The sequence below is a fragment of the Rhyacophila brunnea genome, unplaced genomic scaffold, assembly GCF_057557595.1.
Source record: "Rhyacophila brunnea isolate RB1 unplaced genomic scaffold, BYU_Rbru_1.0 scaffold_6, whole genome shotgun sequence".
NCBI lineage: Eukaryota > Metazoa > Arthropoda > Insecta > Trichoptera > Rhyacophilidae > Rhyacophila > Rhyacophila brunnea.
Window position 1 is genome coordinate 17,957,747 of NW_028233276.1, and position 23,104 is coordinate 17,980,850.

Here is a 23,104-nt window from a genome sequence, read left to right on the forward strand (position 1 = left end):
ATGTCTTGTTTTTACGAGAAATGGATGTTAGTCACTTCCTTTTCCTATTAGGTCCATACTCTGATTCCAAAACAAATCGAAAAACAATATTTGTATTTGCTAGACCCAGGATTCGAACCTGGGACCCACGACATTATAAGCCGACTGGTAAGCCGCTCGGTCAATTTTGAGTATAATTTTTATTACGATACTCGATGGAATTTTCACATTTTTTTTTTTACTGTGGTCGAATTGGAACGATATTTTCGAAGATGGCTGGATATAACTCATGTTTATCTTCATCTTGTTGATATTATGTACGACTTTTTAACATTTTTTATTCATATAAATATTTTATCGGTTCGGTTTGTCGATCTATGTAAATTAATTGACAAGATGTGTCCTTTGATCTGCAGTTATATCTATATTTGCATTTTAATGTGAATATTTGCGTTTTGGGACAAGTCGACCGTATTTCGTATTCGAAGTGACAAATATATAATATATATATATGTACAAATTAATGGAATACAGTCAATCTAAAATTATTTTGAAATGCTTACGGTCTTCACACGGTGCGAGCGATACTATATATATTCTTCTTCTTCTTGGTCGTGCACTCATGGCTGAGGATCGTGACCACATTTAAATTTCGCCATCCTTTGAGCGACCAAGACTTTCCATCCTTCTCGATCTTCCGCTTCTCTCAGGGCAGAATGGATAGTGCCCCCAGTCAGATCTTTCACTTGGTCGCTCCATCACGCAGACGCTCTTCCTCTGCTTCGCCTTCCCTGGAGGCTACCCAAAACTACCAGTCTCTCTAGGTTGTCCGGTCCGCGCCTGACAATATGTCCAAAAATGCAAAATTCTTCTCAGACATATCGTCAAGAGCCGTTCCTTTATCTTCAGTCTCTGGATGATTGACTGGTTCGTCATGTGCTCCGTCCATGAAATTCGAAGCATTCGGCGCCAACACCACATCTCAAAGGCATCAATTGCCTTCCGTTCTCTTGCCTTCAGGGTCCACGACTCGACTCCGTATAGAAATATCGAGAACACTAATGTTTGCAGAAGCCGCAATCGAAATTCCCCGATCCTTCCACATAGTGGTAAGGCGTGTCATCCCATTTTTTGCAATCTGTGTGCGCCTTCTTCGTCCGCCCTTTCCACTGATGGTCGATCCAAGATATACAAACTCGTCGACTGTTTCGAGGTTTTGGAGTGTACTTGGTGTTGGTAGAAGGTTGGCCCGATCAACAAACCATTAACTTGGTATTATTCCTATTAATAAGGAGGCCGTATTTGCGACTCTCTTCCTCTACCCGGTGTAGCAGCTCTGTGAGTTCTCTTTCATCAGCAGCGATTAGTGTGGTATCATCTGCGAATCTTAAGTTATTTATTTTCTGGCCACCAATTGTTATTCCGCCTTGCCAATGATCTAGGGCTCTTCGCATTATATGCTATCCATATATATTGAATAACTGGGGAGATAAAACACATCCCTGACGAAGTCCCTTCTCGGTTCGGAAACTCTCAGAAAACGCACTATTTACTCTTACCTTTGTGTGGCTATCGTTATATAATTTTTTGATGGGACAGGTAAGGTGTGATGGAACTCCCATTTCCAGAAGTACCTTCCACATACAGTTCCATCTTACGCAGTCGAATGCCTTCTGATAGTCAATAAAGCATAACATCATAGGGGTATTAAAATAGATATAATATGAAATAATTGTAGGATTAGTAACCTTCTTTCCAACTTAATTTTCATATATTTAGACTACGTCTACGCATGTCTTTTTGTGTGTATCTATGCTTAGATTTGATTTGAGATATGGTATATAATAAATAATTCTCCATACTAACTTATATCATATTAAATTTAGCTTTGGCAAATATCTTTTCAAGATTTCTTTACGAATTATTGAGAGAAATTTTTATTAAACCAAAGGAAGGGTCTCTTTATAATGGGACCGAAAATTTTGTATAATGCTCGCCTTTGATGTATCGCAAATTTAACATCACATGTTTGACTTTTAAAGTGTTTTCGCCCATCGTCGTTCTTAGCAGATTTACGCCACTTGGCCCTGCGTAGTTTCTTCAAAGAATTTCAATATAATGCGAATCCGAGGCAGTTTCCCCCCACTAACTCTTCTTAAAACTTACCTACATTATCCTTAGAAGATATTACGTATACAGACTGGATATCTTAGCATAAACTGTCCTTTTTTATGCCGAATTTTCCCACTCATTGTTTTACTTTTTTTAATCTAGACCAGGCACCTCACTATGGGTTATAGAGTTCATACCCTGTAGTGAACGGGTAAAACTTGTTTTTTTATATTCCTTAGTGCACATGTGTATTGAATAAAATTATTTTGGTACATTTAATAGGTTCAGTTATTATCAGTATTAATCATTTACAACGTCTGTGTATTATCAGCGTTTGTATTTTTCACTATATTATCATAGTTTCGCCACGATTTTTCTTACTGATTGTTCTATTGTTTCATATCGCAACCCTTAAATATATTTTTTTAATAAACAAAAATTTAATGAATCTTTTTGTTCTTTTGTCCAATAGTTTCGTTTGAACAGAAAATACACCTTGATCACAACATTTATGAATATATTTTAAGAATGTACCTGATCGATTTTACCAAATTCCAACATTCATCGGTAATGTTTTATAAACACCACACATCTTCATAAGCATAAATTCGCGTAACGAGGTGGGAGTTTCTTATCTGTTTGAGAATTCGGGAAGAGTAATTTGTTCATTTTTGTTACTTGGCGATTGAATGAATGAGTAGGTACTTTAGAGTAAATATTAAAGCTTTTAATATTTTTTTTTATTCTAGATTGAACGATTCAGAAGTTTTAGGAATGTAATAATTAGGATTGAAAATACATAACCTGGAAAATCCACAGAAAATACCTAGATTTTTTTTGGGCCGAGTGGGATTTGAACACATTTAACGCATGTCAAGAAATTAGTTTAAACGGTAGCTTTATTGGGAAAGCACGATATAGTTCCTTATAGTTTCAAGAACTACATGTACTTAGTTGTTATGTTGTTATTGGCGTGGTTTTGTTGAGCTTTATTTCAAATAAATCGCTTTATTTTTCTGTTGGTGGAAATATTATAAAGATCCTTGAATATAAAACAACCGATCATATCCAGTGTTATTGTTATTCGTATTGCAATAATATTGTCATTAACTCTTGTGATTGTTATTTCCGTCGAGAACGTCCAAATAATTCAGTTCTGAGTTAAAGTTAGGCATTCGCAGGAAAACAGGAAGGCCTGCGACTGATTGCGAATGAAAGTTTGTTCAGAGTTTTATTGAATTTTACAAAGTGCTGTTTGATTATATCCGCTCCTGGCTAAATACATTTGTTTATCAATTTGCAGTATCAAATAGTATAATAGTATTTGTATTGGTGGCAAAATGGATGGTAGAATCTAGTGGACTGTATAGAAATGAGGTTGTAATTGCGGCCAGATGGGGTTTGGAGAAAGTGAAGTAACGGATATAATTATGAAAAAAATTGTCTAGATATATAACAGATCATGCCTGTTTTAATATTGACTATTTTCTAGCATTAAAAATACAGTTCTAAACATCTTTTTAAGATCCTTCTAATAACATTTATATCTATTTGTCTGATACAATATGATCACCCCTACTGTAGAGCGGAATACGTGAAACATAACTAAATTCATGCGTTTAATATATCGACGAAATAATTTTTTCCGCTAGTCTCTCATATATGTGAATAGAAAAGTTCACCGCGAATGCCTATCCGGCATTTAGTTGAATCACAATCAATCACTATAGAAAGCTTTGCCCTTTGATATGACAGCATGAAATATTGGCATTTTATCAAGCATCGTATAATAGGGTATAATATATATCTGGATGCGTGTAAACATTAATAACCTCCCGTATCCCTTTCATAGCTTTATTTTCCACGCGGCACTTTTCGCCACTTCGTTAATCTCCATTCCGTTCCAACCATAACACACCGCTCCGTTTGGTTCGAATCATGCCACTAGTGTCGCAGCATTACTTACTACGTATTACACCAGATGATGTTGTAATTAATGAGACACTTTAAAATTTCTATAGGTTTGCTGTGTAATTCATGTTGAATTTTTTTAATAGCGTAAAAATCTCTCTTATTAACTTACCTATCTTATAATACGACTCGTTGCATTAATATCTCTTATTTTACATTAGTAATATATATATATATGTAGTTACACGCACTAACTAGCAACTTGAACCGGTGCAGCACTTATATTGCCCCTATTAAAATGTAGTTTTTCATTTCTTAGAAATTCTTTCGATTAATGTTCATATAATATTATTCCTTACTGTACAGGCCAATTGCCGTAACCCTCACTTTTCACCAAAGTAACATTTTGATGGTAATGGACTTATTGCATACTCTTACACGAACTGGCCAAGTATCATAAATCCCATAAAATTATTTCATATCAAAATAACTCAAAATTATTTTTTAAGCCATTTGTAACTTGACAAAAAATATTCTAGCCAAATGATATAACCCTCTCTAAACGTAAGCCACAGGTACATAGTAAGCCACTCAATTTGTAATGAAATATTATATATAAAATAATAAATATATTATATATAAAATAATAAATATATATTATATAAAATAATAAATAAATCCAATGCCCACAGTTTTTTTCACTTCCTGAACAATGTGATATTTGAGGTTTACGACAATAGGCCTGTACAGTGACGATATGGAAGGAACACTGATGTTAGATGGAGAATAAAAAGTTGCTGCCCTGCAGCCAAATCAACCGGGTCATGATCCCCAGTCGTCACGAAGAAGGGAGTGAAAATGGTATTCTTCAAAGATTCGTTCAAATGTAAAATTGTACCTACCGCCCTTTTGTCAATATTTTCACTTCGGATCCCATAATTCTCCGCGTCTGTATTTTGACTAGTTTGCCGACGATATAATGTTTTCGTAGTATCTGAGAGTTGGGAGTGGTTTCTCACTCGCAATTCTCACAACAGCCTACCTCGTATCCACTCGGCTTTAGTTGGTGAGCTTTAACACAAAAGCTCGCTCGTGAACACGACACTAATGAGCTCCGACCTCTGCCGCGCGACTGTTGAGTGCTACGCAGTAGCTCTGCAAACAAAAAAGCTCCGCCCTGGGATGTTCAATTCTCGTAGCATTAAACATTGATTTCTGACACAAAATGATTAATCAGTAGTGACTCATTACTTAGGTTCGTGAGAAAAATAATGATCATTTCAATGTCAAGCTTTCCAATTTAATGACTGTGAATTACAATCCAATGTTGATATTAAAATATAATCTTTCTGAACAGAATGAATGTTATATACATATTATTATTATATGCCAGTTATCGGCAAGTTTGCGTGCAGTGCGTAAGGCGCTGGCCTTCCATCCCGAAGTTCTGGGTTCGATTCTTGGTGACGTCAAAATATATTTACATAATCTAATATGTAAATTCCTCATGCCTGGGAGTTTTACCACTATTATTGGGCTTCACGACCTGTTGTTGTGTTTAATAAAGAAACTAATAAAAATAAAAACACTCGTTCTCACCAGTTATCTGTAGTTGTAGCACAGAATAATGTTTGGGTGGGGGGGAGGCATTTCGTAAAAATATCCATGATCTATTATTGGTTTTAGCGCGACAGGGAAGGAGAAAGCGGGGTTAATAAAATCAAGCAGGTGCCACATTTACATTCTTACCCCTCCTAATATTTATAGCTTCTCGTCGTTTCGTATTCATCTATGAACGATTTATAGTTCAAGATTCTTTTAAATTTCCATCGTCATTCTTCGTTAGCCTTGACGAGTTTTCCGATTCTCTTGAAACTTTCTTCGTCTCAGAGGATGAGGATAGAGCACCGGTTGCTGTTTTCCAATTATTTTATCCAAGCGTCTTGAAGTCTCTTGTGGCCCAGTCCAGCCGTCCCAACATCGGCTGTCGAGGTATTCTTTTATCCTCAGGGGATGCATACATATTGATTTTCTGATATATCTGGCATTATTTATGTACGTATCCGAGCCAGCGCAAACGCTGCATTTTTATATGGCACGTAATTCAATCTCACTCAACAATAAATTACCTTTACACAAAAACTAGTAGATCAAATACAATACAAAATATATCCTATTTCATCCATATTATAATAATAACGATAAGGAGTTTCGTCCATTTAGAATTTAGATGGTTCTTATCTACTGATTTGTTGAGGTACACAATATTAGTTATATAGTCATTAGGATGCATACCTCAGAAACATTATTAGAAAAGGTCTTCATAAAAAATATGGTACCGGACAGGAATCGAACCCGCATCCACCGGATTCCGTTACCAATTAAGCCACCTGCACCCTACCGACTTACGACGAAAATAACTAATAGTCATGCAACTGAAACTATTTACAAATTTTGCTGACATTAGCGACTGGCATGTGGCCAAGTACAAAGGCCGGAATCCGATAGAATATAGATAGATGCAGATTCGAGTACTGTCGGGCGCCATATTTTTTCATGATTTTTTTTTTGATAAGTATGTTTCTGCGGTGATTCCAAATTATATAAGTATGTTAAGTTTAAAATAGGTATTGCATTATTAAAAAAAAATACAATGCGTCGATACTTTGAAGTTCGACGTGAAGGTGGGCCAAATCGCTCTAAAATCACCGCCATAAAAATGAAATCCTAGATGCATTAGAAACTAATAATCGAGAATAATTGTGGCAGCAAAAAGAGATTCGTCCAGTGTTTGAGTGGATCGATAGTGGCAAAGATGGTGATGATGTTTATGTGTCGGCTATAAATTTAAAGGTAGTGAATATTAGTGCCCTATAAAAAACAACCCCTGTCTGTGAATGGATCACTGAATTGCAAAATAGTGGTTGGACAGAGTGAGTGTTTGTTTAGCCCAGTTCCATCCAGCATTCGTGTCGGCTTAATTACTGCTTGTAGCGCTTCCACCTCTCTTTTCTTTACGACCAGAGTAAAAAAAATAATCACCAAACTAAGTACTCCTTAATCGCTTCACTTGGAAACTTCTTTTGTGCCCCGCGAATGCAGTCGAAGCTCTTTCTTTCTTAAACTAATAACGTGTTTTTTTTTTGTTTCTAAGTATCACAAAAGATTTTCAGTAGGTAGTTTGTCGTTACTTTTCACATTCTGTTATCACAACATAAATTTACAAACAACTTATTTAGGTATATTATTTAGGTGTATTGTATAATGTAGTTATATTGTACTATTACTACTTTAGTAACCGAAAAAAAAACGTGTTAGGGGACGATCACAAATGTACTTATGGGACTTAAAATTAAACGTTGTTTTATCAGTAAGCTTACTTATAATTATTTACTAAACATAGGTATTATATTTTACAACAAAACATATTATAAATCTTTTGATCCACCAAACTAGATAAAGGCTTTTTAGCTAACGTGTCTCTACCATACAACTTGAATTATATTTATGACGTCATCGGCGTATTTGTTTCAGACGTAGAACAGTGTTTGGGTTACCTGTTGTTGAAAGCGTGTAAGTATAGTCTGCAGTAATTGACAATTTACTGCTTAATTGCATCTGAATATTATTTTTTCTAATGCTCATTACGTTTTAGTGGCTAATAAATTCTCGTAGTCCCTAAATCTAAATAATCGCATAGTAATGAGTCTTCTCTACTGGTATACTGAAGCTTTTGTCACATTATATCGATTCGTATTATAAAATATAACGTATAGTAAATTGTAATGCCGGGTCCACACTGGCAACATGTCGCGCGACAACCTCGTTAAATTTTACGATAAGTATGATAATTATCGTAAAATTTAACGAGGTTGTCGCGCGACATGTTGCCAGTGTGGACCCGGCATAAGGCGTGAATGTAGGTATGGTAAGCAGGATACTTATCCAATAAGGTTGAACTTAGTCCGTCAATGCGACTGCTCAGTATCGTTTACTTCTCTCGGCTTCAGCTCTAAGTGGTAATAGATTTTTTTTATCAGATTTTAATTATTTTGTATACCTTTAAAATATTCGAGGATATTTATTAATTTAAAACACTAACATTTTCAAAAGTTGAAAATGTTTTGGCTGACGAAACCAATTTTAATATTATAAAATAGCCACATGCTTGAAACAGTTCTGTCATTACGTATTGTTCATTTAATTACGCACTACAGTTAATCAAGTATATAAAAAATGTATGCAGTGATATAGTGAAAACAACAAGGTATTATAATATAATATTCAACCCCCCAATATTATTGTCACACTTATTTTTTTCATAATATAAATACGCTATATTTCACTCTATGTATTATCTTCTCTACGGTTCATACGGCTTGAAATTAATGATTTCCTGTTCCTGTTAAGTCATTGGAAATTGGGATTTTCTTTTTTAAATGAGCGGATTATATTCAGTTGATTAACTTTATTCTTTCGCGTACCTAACTGAGCCTTTCGTTGGCAAGCAACACAGTTTCACACATACGAACCGACACAGAAAAATCCCTTAGTCGACGTTTCCTAAGTTTAATCGCCTTATTTACAAAATTTTCGCAGTAATTTGCTTATCTTATAATATAGAATGTTGACTCATTAACTTCGTCAGTTAAAACCGTTCTTAGTAAATTATTTTATGCGGCTTCTGAAAAATAACTATGTATTTTTCCCACTCATGCTGATATTAAAATATATTGAATGTTTCGATATTTTCATCTTGCCAAATTCAAATATTCTTTATACTTAGGTCGCGGTGTCTATTTGGATTCATAGGACATGTTTAAATGGCAAATAACGATTCATCATAAAAATAGTATGTCTAGACCTATATAACTTTACACATTGTGTTTGGATTCATATCCTCCGTTTTCCATTGAAAACGGATTTACTTATCTACTTATAATCTCGTTTAGTCTGTCGCCAGATCTATCGATATTACTACAATAGTAGCTTGCACCATTCTTTAAAATTCTATCATCCCGAAAGAAACCGAACGAAACTATCTAACTTAATCATTTCATATTTTCGGATACTTTTACATACCTACTATCATATCTTGTAAAATAGACTGGAATCATTAATTACAGTGACACCATAATAGGTACCTACAACAAAAGACATTCGCAGTTTGATGGGCATTATTTGCTAGCGTTGAAATATGACATTACCAACACATCTATCTGCCACTGTAGAATGATTCCAGAATATCTACATACACTGTATCCATGCATTTTAAAGATTGGCCGGTTTGTTATGATTTATATATGTACTAAGAAAGCTACATAGTTTTATTACTTCTACAATATCAACGTGTAATGTAAAATATAAATTAGAAAAACTAATTATTCTACATAATTTAATAACGCTTAGAACTGATTTCATCCATTTTAGTAAGTCATTCTCAACTGAGAATCATATTAATGCCGACGAAAGCGGTCGTAATAGTTAATTAATAAGAAATAAGTAGGTATTGTGTAGTCAATAGTGTGTTTTATTTAAATTGTTATCAGTTATCACTGTTATCAGGTTATCACGTTATCAGTGTCTTTCCACCGAAAATTGACAGTTGAACACAATAAAAGTGAGTATGATACTTGAGCACATTTTTATGTCATAATGATTTTATTGTGGTTAATGATGGGTATACAAAATTACGTTAAATAATATGTGGTTTCATTTTGCTATACATTTTGATATTGCTTCACGTTGTGTGATGTTGATGTATAAACGCACTATTTGAATCGCGATACCTCTACTTGTGCCTAGTTTTATGAATCGAATACGAAATGTTTTCTTTAATCCTGCAGGGCGTGAAAGGCCGAAATCGATGGGGCACACTCTCCACTGGTTCGCCCACATTGGCCAGGAAACGGACAGTGAACTGTTCGACTTTTGTGACTATGATGATGATTCAGGTATCAATTGAAACACGTACGATGACAACAGCATGGAATGGAATTCCGAATGAAATCGATTGAAATTATATTTTTATCACTACGATTATTTACCTATTGTTTATTATATTATTGCTGTTATATAAGCGTAGAATATAGTTTATTTATATGAAACAATATATTTGATTAATACATTATGTACGTATATTATTATAATTAACATAAGTGAAATAAATATTGATGGACGTACTATGTTTATATTTTTTTATTATTATATTATTAAACGATGACCAATATATTATTATAATTAAGATTTTTTTCATAAAACACTCAATTACACGACATATTGGAATAAAATACATTCTACAGATATTGTGTGCGGAAGCAATTCAAAAACACGCCCTTGTAATCAATCAGCACATTAATTAATTTGTTATTATTATTATATTACTTGCATATTTTGAGTTATACCTCCAATCATATTCTTTAGATAATATAATATTATGTTATACCTATACGCTAAGAATAATGAATATTACGTTATTGTATTTTTAACTGCATCCTATACTATGGGTATTGTGTTAATCCTTTTACTCAAAACTACTAACAATGATTTGAATTGCATCTGAAAATAACTGAGTGATTTTTTGATTTGCCCTATTCAACTAGTACCGTTGACGCGCCATAATATGTTATGCGTTATTTAAATGCATGATATACCTATCTACTAATACGTAAATTATTAGATTATTATAATTGGCGTTTTAATTTACGGAAATGAACATTGTTGGCACCCACTTATATTTGTGAATGTAGGTATACTAACTAAATTAAACAAATTTTGATACTTCGAGTGCCTTTATCTATCTATCAGATGTTTATATTGGCTGTCGGAGATGATTCAGTTTTCCTGCCATACCGCTGATATAAACCCACCCAACCTGTGGCCTAGGCCCAGTACTGGTTATAGAGGCTACCCTTCCCCAGAGATAATTGTACGCTGTATAACATGAGTGGACAACTATTCAATGCTTAATCACGATTTTTTAAATCTTTTCAATTCAGCGTTGTTTATTTGGTGATATTCGTGATCATTTATATTTTTTTATCCATTACATTCTAAAAATTCATATAAATACAGCATACAGCTATAACCATCGATATTTTATATAAAATATGATGTATGAAGCTGTGTGCAGCTAATTTCACGGTAGTCAAAACTGACAGTAGACTTTCGCACAAATGGGCATCTCCATAAATGACAGTGACAACATTCCAAATAGTATTTTCTCCTCACTCCCATTAAAATTTCTCGAAACATTAAATTACGTATTCATACGTGGTGCAGTACTGTGCTTTCGAGAGAGAGATAGTTTTATATTCGACGAATACCAAGTGAATTTTATAATTTTATTTTTAATCATTAATAAATACTTACCCAGGTACATAGTATATCTATGTGCTTCGAAACGTGTGTAATACTAATAAATAATATTGTATCAGCATTGCAATTAATTATTAATATAACTCGTTTATCATCGCGAACTAATTCATCAAGACTGGACTAGTCTCTGGACTTTCTATTTTGATTATCTTAATCTGATGTGTAATTTATTATGATTTTCATACGTACCGGAAATAGTTTTTAGATCTTTATTTGGTTGCGCCAGACATATCATATCAAAAGACGTAATTATAAGCATCGTAAAGAATAGTTTTAACACTCTTCGCGATGTTTTATTGCTTCTGTAATAATTAATTTTAATTTTTAAGTCAATTTTCTTTTATGGTGTAGAATGCTTTCCGAACCGTGTCCCGACAGCTGGCAAAGTCTTAATTGCAACTTTGAATTATTTCGTGTACTTAGATTATTATTTAGAAATTCATTGCTGTTTTGAATAATCAACGACACGATAGTGCTAATTTATTATTTATTTACCCAAATCGCGGGTTAAGTACGCAACGCCGTTTTTTTAATTATTTAAAAATTCAAACATCCATCATTTTTTTTTGTTCGCTTCGAATCAGAAAAGCATGAGTTTTAATTGTTCTTTTAATCCCAATTAAAACACTGAAAATATAACGGGTTTTTTATAGTAATAGCTTGCCGCTTATTAAAAAAGAACTGAACGAATCGCACTAATTAGCAATATTGCACTTTTTGTATTGTTTTTAATTGTGAATTCCGCTTTTATTACTCCTGTAATTAAAACCTGTTATTAATTTAATACCTTCTCGTTTTTGCGTAATTATTTTATTCCGGTGTATCATTCAATCATTTGCACTACTTGCTAACAAAATTTAAAAAAAAAAATGGAAAGCATTTGAAATCAAAATATGATTACTCCTCGCCGAGATTTAGTTATTGGAAATACGATATTATAGACCGGAGGCACTCGCATCTTGCCTGTCTTAAATTTGCCAATTGTATTATGTTATACCAATGTGTGTATCGGTTACCGTGTATATCCTTCCTGCCTTAGCATCTATTTATGTCCACTCCACTAATAAAGCTTCAATGGTTTGTATTATTTACAGCCCATTATTGTAATAAGTCTATTGTTTGGTCTTCCACTTGTAGGAAAGTTTATATATTCCGCCTGCATAGAAAATTGTGAAAACATTGTTTGAAAATAGCAATTCTCCAATTATCATCATCCCTTGTTAACTCTTCAGGTATTATGTTTAATGGTTAGGTTCTAGTAATTAGTTCGAATCGTCATTCAAACTAATTATTTGGACTGCATTATAAAATCACCAGTTACAAAGCTAAAATCAGTTCTGAATGATTTATGTTAGAAAAGCTTTCAACATAAATAATTATAAAATTTAACCGGAAGTGAGAGTACAAATTTCAGTGAGTGTGTGCATATTTAAGAAATAACTAGCTTAAAACCTGTATGCTGTACAAAATGATAATATGAATTATATAATATTCTACAAGTTCATTTATTAGTCGATAGCTAGTTAAGTTGTCACACTATTATTAAAACTATAAAGGTAAACGAAGTCTAGGACGAAATGATATGAAAGATATGAGGAGACCGCCTTTCTACTAAATACTAACGAAGAGACAAATAGTGTATCTGTGTAATCTTGGTAATAGTGTGGTGACCGAAATACTATCGACCTATAAACCAATTCTAGAGTTTAATATAATTTGTATTATTATTATCAAGTAATTTCAAACTCATAATACATAATGTACATATTGCATAAATGACGATATTAAAGACATGAAATCATCTAGTTGAGAAACGTTGAGAAAAATTATTAATAACATAATTTTTACATATATTGAAACTCCCTTTATATTTTACTAGCAAAATAGTCTTTCCATTTCTGTTGTTTTTCCTTGATCCTAACTCTCCTGTTATGTTGTTCTTCGATCGCACATTGTGTTAAAAAAATAATATGTGTGATTTATAAACCTATTCGTAACATGCACTTTCTCTTTTCTCTCCATATTTCACCCCCGATGCCATCGCGTGGTGTGATCATCACAACCATCTGATCATCACTCGATCACCTCGATGCACCCATTGATCCGACGTCAGGCGCTCACCTCTCACTGCAGCTGGAGACGACCACTGCTGATAACGGAACCGGGGAACCAGGTGCATAAAAACACAAATAATCAATTATATTCAATATTGTTTTTCTATATCTATGATAGGAGTGATTTTGTTTTATTTTATATCTTGTGATGGATTCAAACTCTTTTACACGCGAACGAAAACGAGCTATTCTCGAATAATTTTGGAAACTCTTGTCAAGATACGCCAGTAAAACCATGCGAAATAATGTTTTCTATTGAATATTGAGTTTAACTCAATTATGGCGAAATCAACCGTACAACGATTGAAAGAGTATTTATATGATCCAGTGGCAACGGGTGGAGGTAGGATGTTAAGATCCGACGTAAGCAGTGCATACTAAACTTTTTAACTCAATTGAGGGTACTTGGTGGAATTTGAATTTAAATCCATTAGTATTTGTTTTCATTGAACTAAAATTATAATGTGCAGATAGTGTTTGTCAGTTTTTAAAATTCAACTAAACCCTGCCTAATCCAAGCCATAGTAGATAATAGACAAAAAATATTCGTTTATAGATAATCAACGCAGTTGAAAATGTCCCTCTGAGGCGGACGAAACCGGTCCTAATTTATTGATTTAAAGTGGAATAAGTACTACAAAAAAAATGCTTTTTATTAAATTAAACAACAATACAATGCAGTTCCACCATGAATTGACTGTTGACAAAAAAAAACTATTATGTTTCGGTTTAGGCAGGGTTTAATTGAATTTTAAAAAGTAACCAGTATCATCTGAAAATTATATTGTTAGTTCAATGAAAACAAATAAATATGACTAACAAAGTTTAGTGTTCACAATTTATGTCGAATCTTAACAGCTTACCTCCATCTCTCGCCACTGAATTATAATCCGTCTAAACCGGACTCAGTGAGAAAAAATACTGGAAAACGATCGATGATGAAATGTCAAAGCTTGACGTAATTATTGCAATACCTTGGGTATGTCAAGGTTAATAACCATTTCAATTATGTCATTTAGAGCTACTGAACTGGTGCACATCATAATGCATTTTCAATAATTTTAGTTCTTTAATCAAAAACATTGTGACTTATCATGTAATATAAATTTTGAAAGTTCGGTTTTTAAATGGGTAAATATGAATTTCGTTATTATGTTACTTCATATTTTTTTTCATTTCATTTTTCATTAAAAAATGAGGATTACATTAGCCGAAGACCCCAGCTAGAGCTATTGTATTATTGTCATGGATGTGTCGTTTTATTATATTCATATAAATATTTATATTAATCTATAGTAATGTTTTAATAACCCGGGAGATGCAGGGTTCGATTCCCTGCCGGGGTGGCTTACTTTTTTCAAAAAAGATTTTTTCTATTGGTTATAATATATTTTCTCAGAAAGTGTTTTTCAAAATAATGTATGTTCAATAATTAGAATGGTACATTCTTAAATCTTGTGAATTATTCGTTGAATAAAATGAAATAGTTAACAATACAATATTAATTTATTGAATTTTGTCGATATTATCGTCACAAAGCACATTATTCTCCTTATGCTCATTGTATTAGTTATGTTATACAAATTATATGAAGACTATTAGTTTTCTCGTATTATCCCACACGATAAAATAATCACATCGATCTCTCATTCTTTTGTTAAATGGTAGGTCATCTGTGGTTCCATTATTATTTAGTCATTTTCCGTTTAGTGTTCGATGTTTTCAATTATTATTCTCGTCTCGTACCATGCCAATAATGGTATGGACGTCATGACGTGTGTACACGGAGTATACGCGAAATGCATTTTATTTTATACTAACCTACTGTGTTATATATCAACATCCTTTATGGTTATTTTCTGTTTTTTGTTTGCCGTGTTTTGTGTTCGTTTTTGTTTTGTTTAAATTATTTCTCGTGATGTCAAAATATTGTCATATTTCTTTGTTTTAATTGATTGAATATCGTCTACGAATTATTTTCCCTTTCTTTTGCATATTATTATTGTATGAATTTTTAAAAGTTTTACCTTTTATATTCTATCGTATTCCGAATCATTTACATCGGTATTTTTGATCGTTCTTGTCACAGAATTTGCATGACTATATTCCTATCCAATCGTGCATGCTTTTGTCCCATTTAACTTGACAGCTTCATTCCTTGCTATTCTGATATAAAAAAAATGTTTGGAATTGCTTTCAAAGGGTTAATATCGTTTATTTAATACCTACTTCTTTTTATTAAGTTGTTAGTTTTTTGCGCATTTTTTTTTTGCTCCGATGCCCACTATTACATTCATAACGTGATAATATTATAACGTGACTCAACACTGTAAACTTCGATGGTAGTTCTAGTTATTGTTCATACTTCGAATTCAATATAGTAAAATGCATGTAGAAAATGATGATTGTTGCATATTAGAATTAATGGTAATGATTTGAATGAAATATGCAATCCAAAATCTTCATCAATTGCGAATAGGTCGAATATAATCAGTAATCACAATTCAGCGCCACGTTTGTTCCCCAGTACAGCATAATATAAAATAAAAACACAATGCTAGAAAAGATTTGTCTGTCTATGAACTACATAATAATATGTATTTTAACCATATACAGGGCTCTTTTGTTTTATAAATTGTCAGAAAAATACCCGTTGGACGTTATACAATCCCGCCTCGCTTCTAGAGGAATGGTCAATTGGTAGCGACTGCAAATATAATTAATTATTATTGTCGACTGTCCACCAAACAGATTTTTTGGTTCATGAATCGGCTCAAGACCAGGCTATTTAAAAAATATGTTACTATTATCAAGCACGGAGCCCAGCCAATTTTAATCGAGAGATTGTTTAATATGCCAGTTTATGCGTTTAATGTAGGACTCATTAGCTACATTCAGTCGGTCAGCCCGTAACCTGTTACATAGCCAATACAACTCCGGGAATCTGTAAAAAGTGCAGTTTGGTCTTATGCAAATATGCAAAAACAATTTTATGAAATCGATGGGATTAATTACCAGTACGACAAAAAAAGTATTCTATATATTTATTAAATGGATATAATAATAATATTTGACTGGCAGCGGGATAGCGCGGGTAAACGGAGAAAACTGAGGCGGCAGCATGTCATGTCATATCCTAATTCATTACCATACTACATATTATATTATATTATATGTGGTAGGTATATTTAATTTATTACTATTATAGCGATGGAGGACTCAGTGCAGTAGTCTTCAGAATAAATTCAGATAGATTATCCAAAATGGCGAAAAGAACAATATGCAATTGTTTTAAAAATACTTACTAAATACAGACGATAATCGTCCTGTTTGTATTAATAATATTGTCAGTCGTTATGTTTGTATTTTATATACAAAGTCGTGTCAGAGATTGTATTTTGCTTTGCATGTTATTAAATATTTTGATTCATAGGTGAATATAATTATTGCTCTATCAAAGGATCCTTCGAATGAAAAGAAGTCGCAACCTTGGGCCCATATTTTATCCATATTATGATTACTGCCTGGGCGTGCTGAGGCTTTTTTGATATGCGTGAAATTTGCATCGCCATACCTACACCCACTAATGCTCCAAAATGTAAATGTCGGGTCCTTCGTCAATTGCAAATTGCCAGGGCAATATTGTACTGACTGTTTAGGTACCTAACTTCGACTTCTTCCAGCGAAGCGAGATTTTACCGTGAGACAAGTTACCAGCTGGTCATTATATTTTTATTTATGTACTTATAGATTTTACATCCATTCTAAAACATCTCAAATTCAAGTACACACAGTTACACGTTGAAATAAATCGAGGGAAGGCTAGCAGTATGGTTGAATATCTCCCCTAGCCTTTGAATAGGAACAATATTATGGCGTGCGTTACATTTTAAAATAAAATACATTTAATATTATCGACCGAAGGTACTTGATGGAATTTGAATTTAAATTCTAATGGATTTAAAATACATTTGTTTTCGATATTATTCTCATCTTCGCGACGTATTAGAATGAGAATTGAGTACCACCTCTTTACGTCGTATTTTTTTAACAGGCAGAAAGTTTATATCGTTTTCATTAATTAATTTATGTGACATGCGTTTACGACATTACTATATTTAAAAAAAACTTTTTTTTCCTTCCCTTTCCTTCAAAAAAAAATGTTTCCATTCCAGAAATTCCATTCAGAATCAAAGTCGGGAGCTTTTTTTTTAGATCATCCGGCCAAAAATTTCAGGGTAAAATTTAATAAATTCTGTTCAGGTTTAAAAAAAAAATCAAACTTTTTTACTGCCGAAATTTTTAAATTCCGATTGCGGTTGGCAGATCAGCCTAGCCTCAAAATTCGGGATTGGCTTTTTCTGATAATTTTCCGAAAATTCTCGATACGAAATTTTTCATTCACAACTCCTGCGCACAATTGAGTATTGTCGATATCAAATCTATTATGCATGCCTAAATCCACTATTATGTTTTCATTTTAAGAGGGCATGATTTGTGTGCAAATCATTTTCTTTCAAATTCTCAACAGTCTCAACTTAAGAGAATCCGTAGAGTTATAATTCAGTGTAATAAATATTGGATCAACAGCTTATAATGATATTTAACTCGTTGATATAATGAGCGAACGAAATTGTGTTTTCATAGGAACATGGTTTTATTAAAATTGCTCAATACACAAAAAAGTGCTCAGTTTTATTCACAAATAATTCATTATTGCACGATAATATACCAAGAAAAATTGATAGGTATTTCATCATGTTTATTCATACATATGTTAAAGAGGACAAATCAGGTCAAAACATTCACGTTATATACGTTGCTATAAAAATAATAAAATGTTATACACAACGTCAAACCTTTCCATACATATCAGTTACATGTTTTTAATCTTATTCCACGCTTATAGGTGTGCCTTGGTTATGTAAAAATATATTACGTATACTCATTTAATCCTCAGTTATTTATATATACCTAGTGCCTAACGTTAGATTAACATGAATTCTTCCTTTCATTTATAACATCGGTGGGTAATTCAAATTGGAATATTTTTTTTACGATTTAGGCATATAGGTACTTTAATGAAATGTCTCACATCCTATGTTACGAAATAATGTTATTATCAGTGTAGAAATTGTTCGCTATCGAAAGGAAACATGACGAAAATTCTAAAAAAATAGTATTACACGCTCAAGTCGCGCAGCGGAAAATATTTCAAGATACTCGTACACAAGAAGATGAAATATTTATTCAAATCCAATTTCGTAGAATGATATTGAATTTTGTTACTGCTTCGATGTAATCTATACACCAACACGTGCTGGCTTGTTTTAAGGCAACCTTAACATCGCTGATTTTAAGACGAAATATTATTTGTTCTGGCATGTTTTATATTCGTCAGCATGTTATTGTATGTGTGCGTACTTCAATATTGTGTGTATCAATGTACACTACACATTTTTTTTAGATTTCCATTGTTTATCATTACCCCCCTCCCCTAGCAAGAATGGATTCTTACTCTTGATAGGTGGATATGTTCTGGTTTTGGCTAAATGGATCGAGGGATTCCTCACGTGTGATTTGAGTTAAGATAAGACATGACACGCAACTGCACGGCCTCATTATGTAATAGGGAGGGACTTGGATTATAAATACTCAATAGGTACATTGTGTTATAATAAATATCTTCAGAATTTCAGTATTTTATTACTTTCATAAACTCTGCCAAAACCATGATATTTCCGATAATTTTTGATGACATTGACTGTATATTTTATTTTTTCATCAATACGGAGTATACAGAAGATTTATGAAAGTTAGATTATTAAATTTAATAATATACGTGAATTTTAAAAACCTCAAATACCTATTAGAAAAAATCTTACAAAAAGGTTGGACAGAGTGGGATTCAAACTCTCATTTTCACTGTGTACGTCAGTGCTCATATCATTTGAGCAATCGATCCGTCTATGGTTTAAGTAATTTAACTATTGAAATTTAAAAATAAAAAAAATGAGAAAAGACTGCAGAGACCAAATGGACCAAAATATTTTTTTTTCGTCTACGTTGTGTATAAATTTTATTTATGATTGACGATTGCTCGTCGAGAGTGTTCGTGGAAATACGCCATTTCACTTGCACAATTAATTATTGGTCTCAGCATGTGATATGTGTAGGTATCACGACAGACATAAAAAACTTTTTTTTTGTAAGTATTAGTTAAAAAAAATTTAAATTTTGTGAATGTTTTTTTAAATACCTACATACCGTAAAACTGAAACTTCTGTAACTGAAAGGACAACACCCATATTTTCCAACAAAAGGCTCGCACTTGGTTCTTTAGGTAAAAAATAATATGTTATGAGTACAATGCTATATTGTTAAACAGTTTTCCCGCTTTATATTTGATATACGTCATTCTTCCTTTTACTGACATATTATTTTATTGTGCGGTTGTCATTCGTGTGAACGGGTCTGCGTACATAATATTATATCATTTTGCTGTTACTGTAAATTTTTCCCAAAAAGCTTTTCCGTGTACGGCCTACGCGAATTTCATTCATTCGTTTTTGTTTTGTTATTTTGAAAATAATATTAAATTCGCGGATGTCGGCAGATAAGTTTTTTTAGCGCATTTAATGCCGCGTCAGATATTTTCATTATTTCGCGCAAAGCGGACATGTTTATTTTATTTTTATTTTCGTGAATCTGTGTTCATAAAAGCAGCCTTCTGAAAGGAAAGCGGCCGAGTTGGTTGCATGTGAGAATTTCGCATGTTTTTACTTTTCCGCTTTCTGCAAGCATGAAATTGCTATTGATAGGTTAATTCTTTGTAAGCCAAATTAAAAGTTGACCTGGTTTTTGAAATGCATGTTTTTTTCTGTTCCGTGTTGCATTTTGAATGAGTATTTACGATTAAGGGATCGTGTTTTTTTTTCGAATCTTTGCACGCCAAAAGTTTTAGTACCTAACGGCTTACTTCTCATTATATGCAGTTTTGTAACCGTGACCTAATTTAATAATTAATAATAATATTATAGGTACACATTGATTATTTAATATTGCGTTTTCATTTAGTCTTAATAAGTACCTATATGATAAATAAACAACATTTCAAATCACAGATTGAATAAACTTTCTTGTATGTCCTATACCTCCTTAATTTCTTAGTTTTATAGGATTTTGTTACCTCTGTATTATTTTTGCATGTATTGATGATAGCCAATTTACAAATTTAATACAATCAAGCTTCAATATTTGGACCATACATAAATAAAATTTGATATAAATAAAAAGGATTTCAAGCTATACACATTTATATTTTTTATAAAAATCGATGTTTTTTAAAATAGATATAAAAAATATTAAAACTATTAATTAGTCAAAAATCTCTTAGGTGATGCTTAGAAAACTTAATAAACTAAATTTTAATAATAAATATGACCATAAAATATATGTAATAATAGGGTGCGGTCCGATTCAACAAATTCACATTTTATTACATTTTTTACAATTGTAAGTTTATCTTTGACTTAAAATAAAAAATATATTTCTTTTTAATGTTTTCAGATACATATTTATTAATCAATACAGTTGAAATTAACAATTTTCAAAAAAAAATCTCAAATTGCAAGCTTCATGTTTTTCCAGCAGGTGCTACCGCGTTACTGGAACTTACTAATGGTCTTTTCAAAATTTTGTTCCATGATTTTTTCAAAGTTGACACATCTAAAGAATTCCAACTATCTGCTGCCATGTGGCAACAATCTTTTAAATTTATTTTCTTGTAGAAGCTGATAACTGTTTCTTCATTATTTTCGTCTGCTGGCAATAATCGTCGAAGCATATGTTTTCTATATAAACGTTTGAATGTTTCTATTACACCCTGATCCATCGGTTGTATTACCGATGTGACTCTTACGTCTGAACCACATTAAAATACACTCTTTAACTTCTTTATTTCCTAATTTTATCATAACTTTCCTCTCTGAGCTTCCATCTTCTGACATTAAACGATTAGTAAACTTCAAAATAGTTTCACTTATATCCGGGATAGTTGACGTTCCGACACCATATTTATTAGATAGATAACGTCCCGAGTCACCGCGTTTCAAAGCATCGATTATATCCAATTTGTCTTTTAATGAAAATAATCCGGATAATCAAGGTCCCGATAATCAAGGTTCTACTGTATAAGAATGCCGTTGTGTAGGTCGATATTATGTCATGCTAATTAATTACTTTCAATGGAATCGACTGCAAGTAACATTTTTTACAAAATAAAGTTTTAAACATTTTTTTATTCATGTTATGCAGGATCCCGCGAGGGCGGCGCCACATCAGCGCAGGGACGTGAGCGCGACGACCGAGCGCGTCTGGTGCGCGAACGCAACCAGGGCGAGCGGCAGCGTAAGCTGGAGGAGCTTCGCGCACAAGCGCTCGCGGCACAGCGATTCCGCGAGCAGAAGGAGGACGAGCGTCGCAGGCGCATTGACGAGATGAGGCATCGAGACAACGATCGACGCACGCAGGTGGAGGAGCGCAAGCGAGCCATCTGGGAAGCGGAGCGCGAGCGGCGGGAGGCTATCCTGCGGCGCAATTCGGAACGCGATGCGCGTCTCGAGGTGCGCAAACGCGGCGGGGCTCCCGCTGCCGCAGTCTTTGCCTTCGGATCCTCTACGCCTCGCATGCTCGAGCCCGCCGATACCGGTGGCACCTTCTGGGGACACCGCAGGTTTGTTAGCCATATGACTTTTTCCTCAAATCATGAATCATGTTCTATATAATGTTTGAGACTTTCAAGGTTGTTTGTAGATAGATTTTTTTGTTGTCACAGCGGGTTATTATTCCTCTGTTCTTCGAATTTTCGTGCTTGTTGCAAAATAATGACTTGCGGTGAGAACCCTGATATGAGAATGTGATAACTGGACACCAGGACAATTGGGCGCCGTACTGTTGAATGAAATAAAAAGATGTTGGTAACGATTTTACACAGAAAGTAGATAAGGAATTTTAATCAGTTTCTATCACTACTTAGTGTTTTTAATTCATTTTGACATAATGTTTTTATTGCGGGATTGAGAATTATCATACCACATGCTGTATATAAAAATAAAAGAACTCTCTTCTCATTGGAACTTAAACATATGCACAATTAAATCATTATTTACATGTGTATATTTAAATTCTCACCAAGTATTAAATAATACTTTAAATATAAATGATAATATTAAATATATATTTTTAAAGTAAGTATCTATAATTCACGAACGTCTGTTAATTTTCGAATTTCATTTGATTGCGTAGCGCCCAGTTATCCCGGCACCTAATCGTCCTAGTCCCCCTAATATCTATTATGCTGACAAAGTTGTTACTTGCTGCACACTCTGTGATACTTAGAATCAGCACATTCAAGAACTTGAAACTATCTTAGAATTAAAAACGCATTCTTATTTTAAAAAATATTTTGCCCATTCCTCTTGTAACTATTTTATAATCAAATACAGAGAAGTTCTCATTGCTTTTTCTATCAAAAACCCTATTTGACCGCAGTCTTGTATCTTGTCTTATGTTTGAGAAAAATTCTTTCCACACAGGGTTACTATGTCCGG

General features: G+C 33.2%; 1 protein-coding gene across 35 annotated transcripts in view; it reads left to right on the forward strand.

Moving 5' to 3' along the window:
* Positions 1-23,104, forward strand: part of ens (MAP7 domain containing protein ensconsin) — a 536,619-nt gene that overhangs the window by 486,047 nt on the left and 27,468 nt on the right. For all 35 annotated transcript variants that reach the window (XM_085956431.1, XM_085956432.1, XM_085956447.1 and 32 more), the window contains 2 exons: positions 13,493-13,552; positions 21,810-22,227. In XM_085956431.1, coding sequence (XP_085812557.1) covers positions 13,493-13,552; positions 21,810-22,227 — 478 coding nt within the window. The remainder of the gene's footprint in view (positions 1-13,492; positions 13,553-21,809; positions 22,228-23,104) is intronic.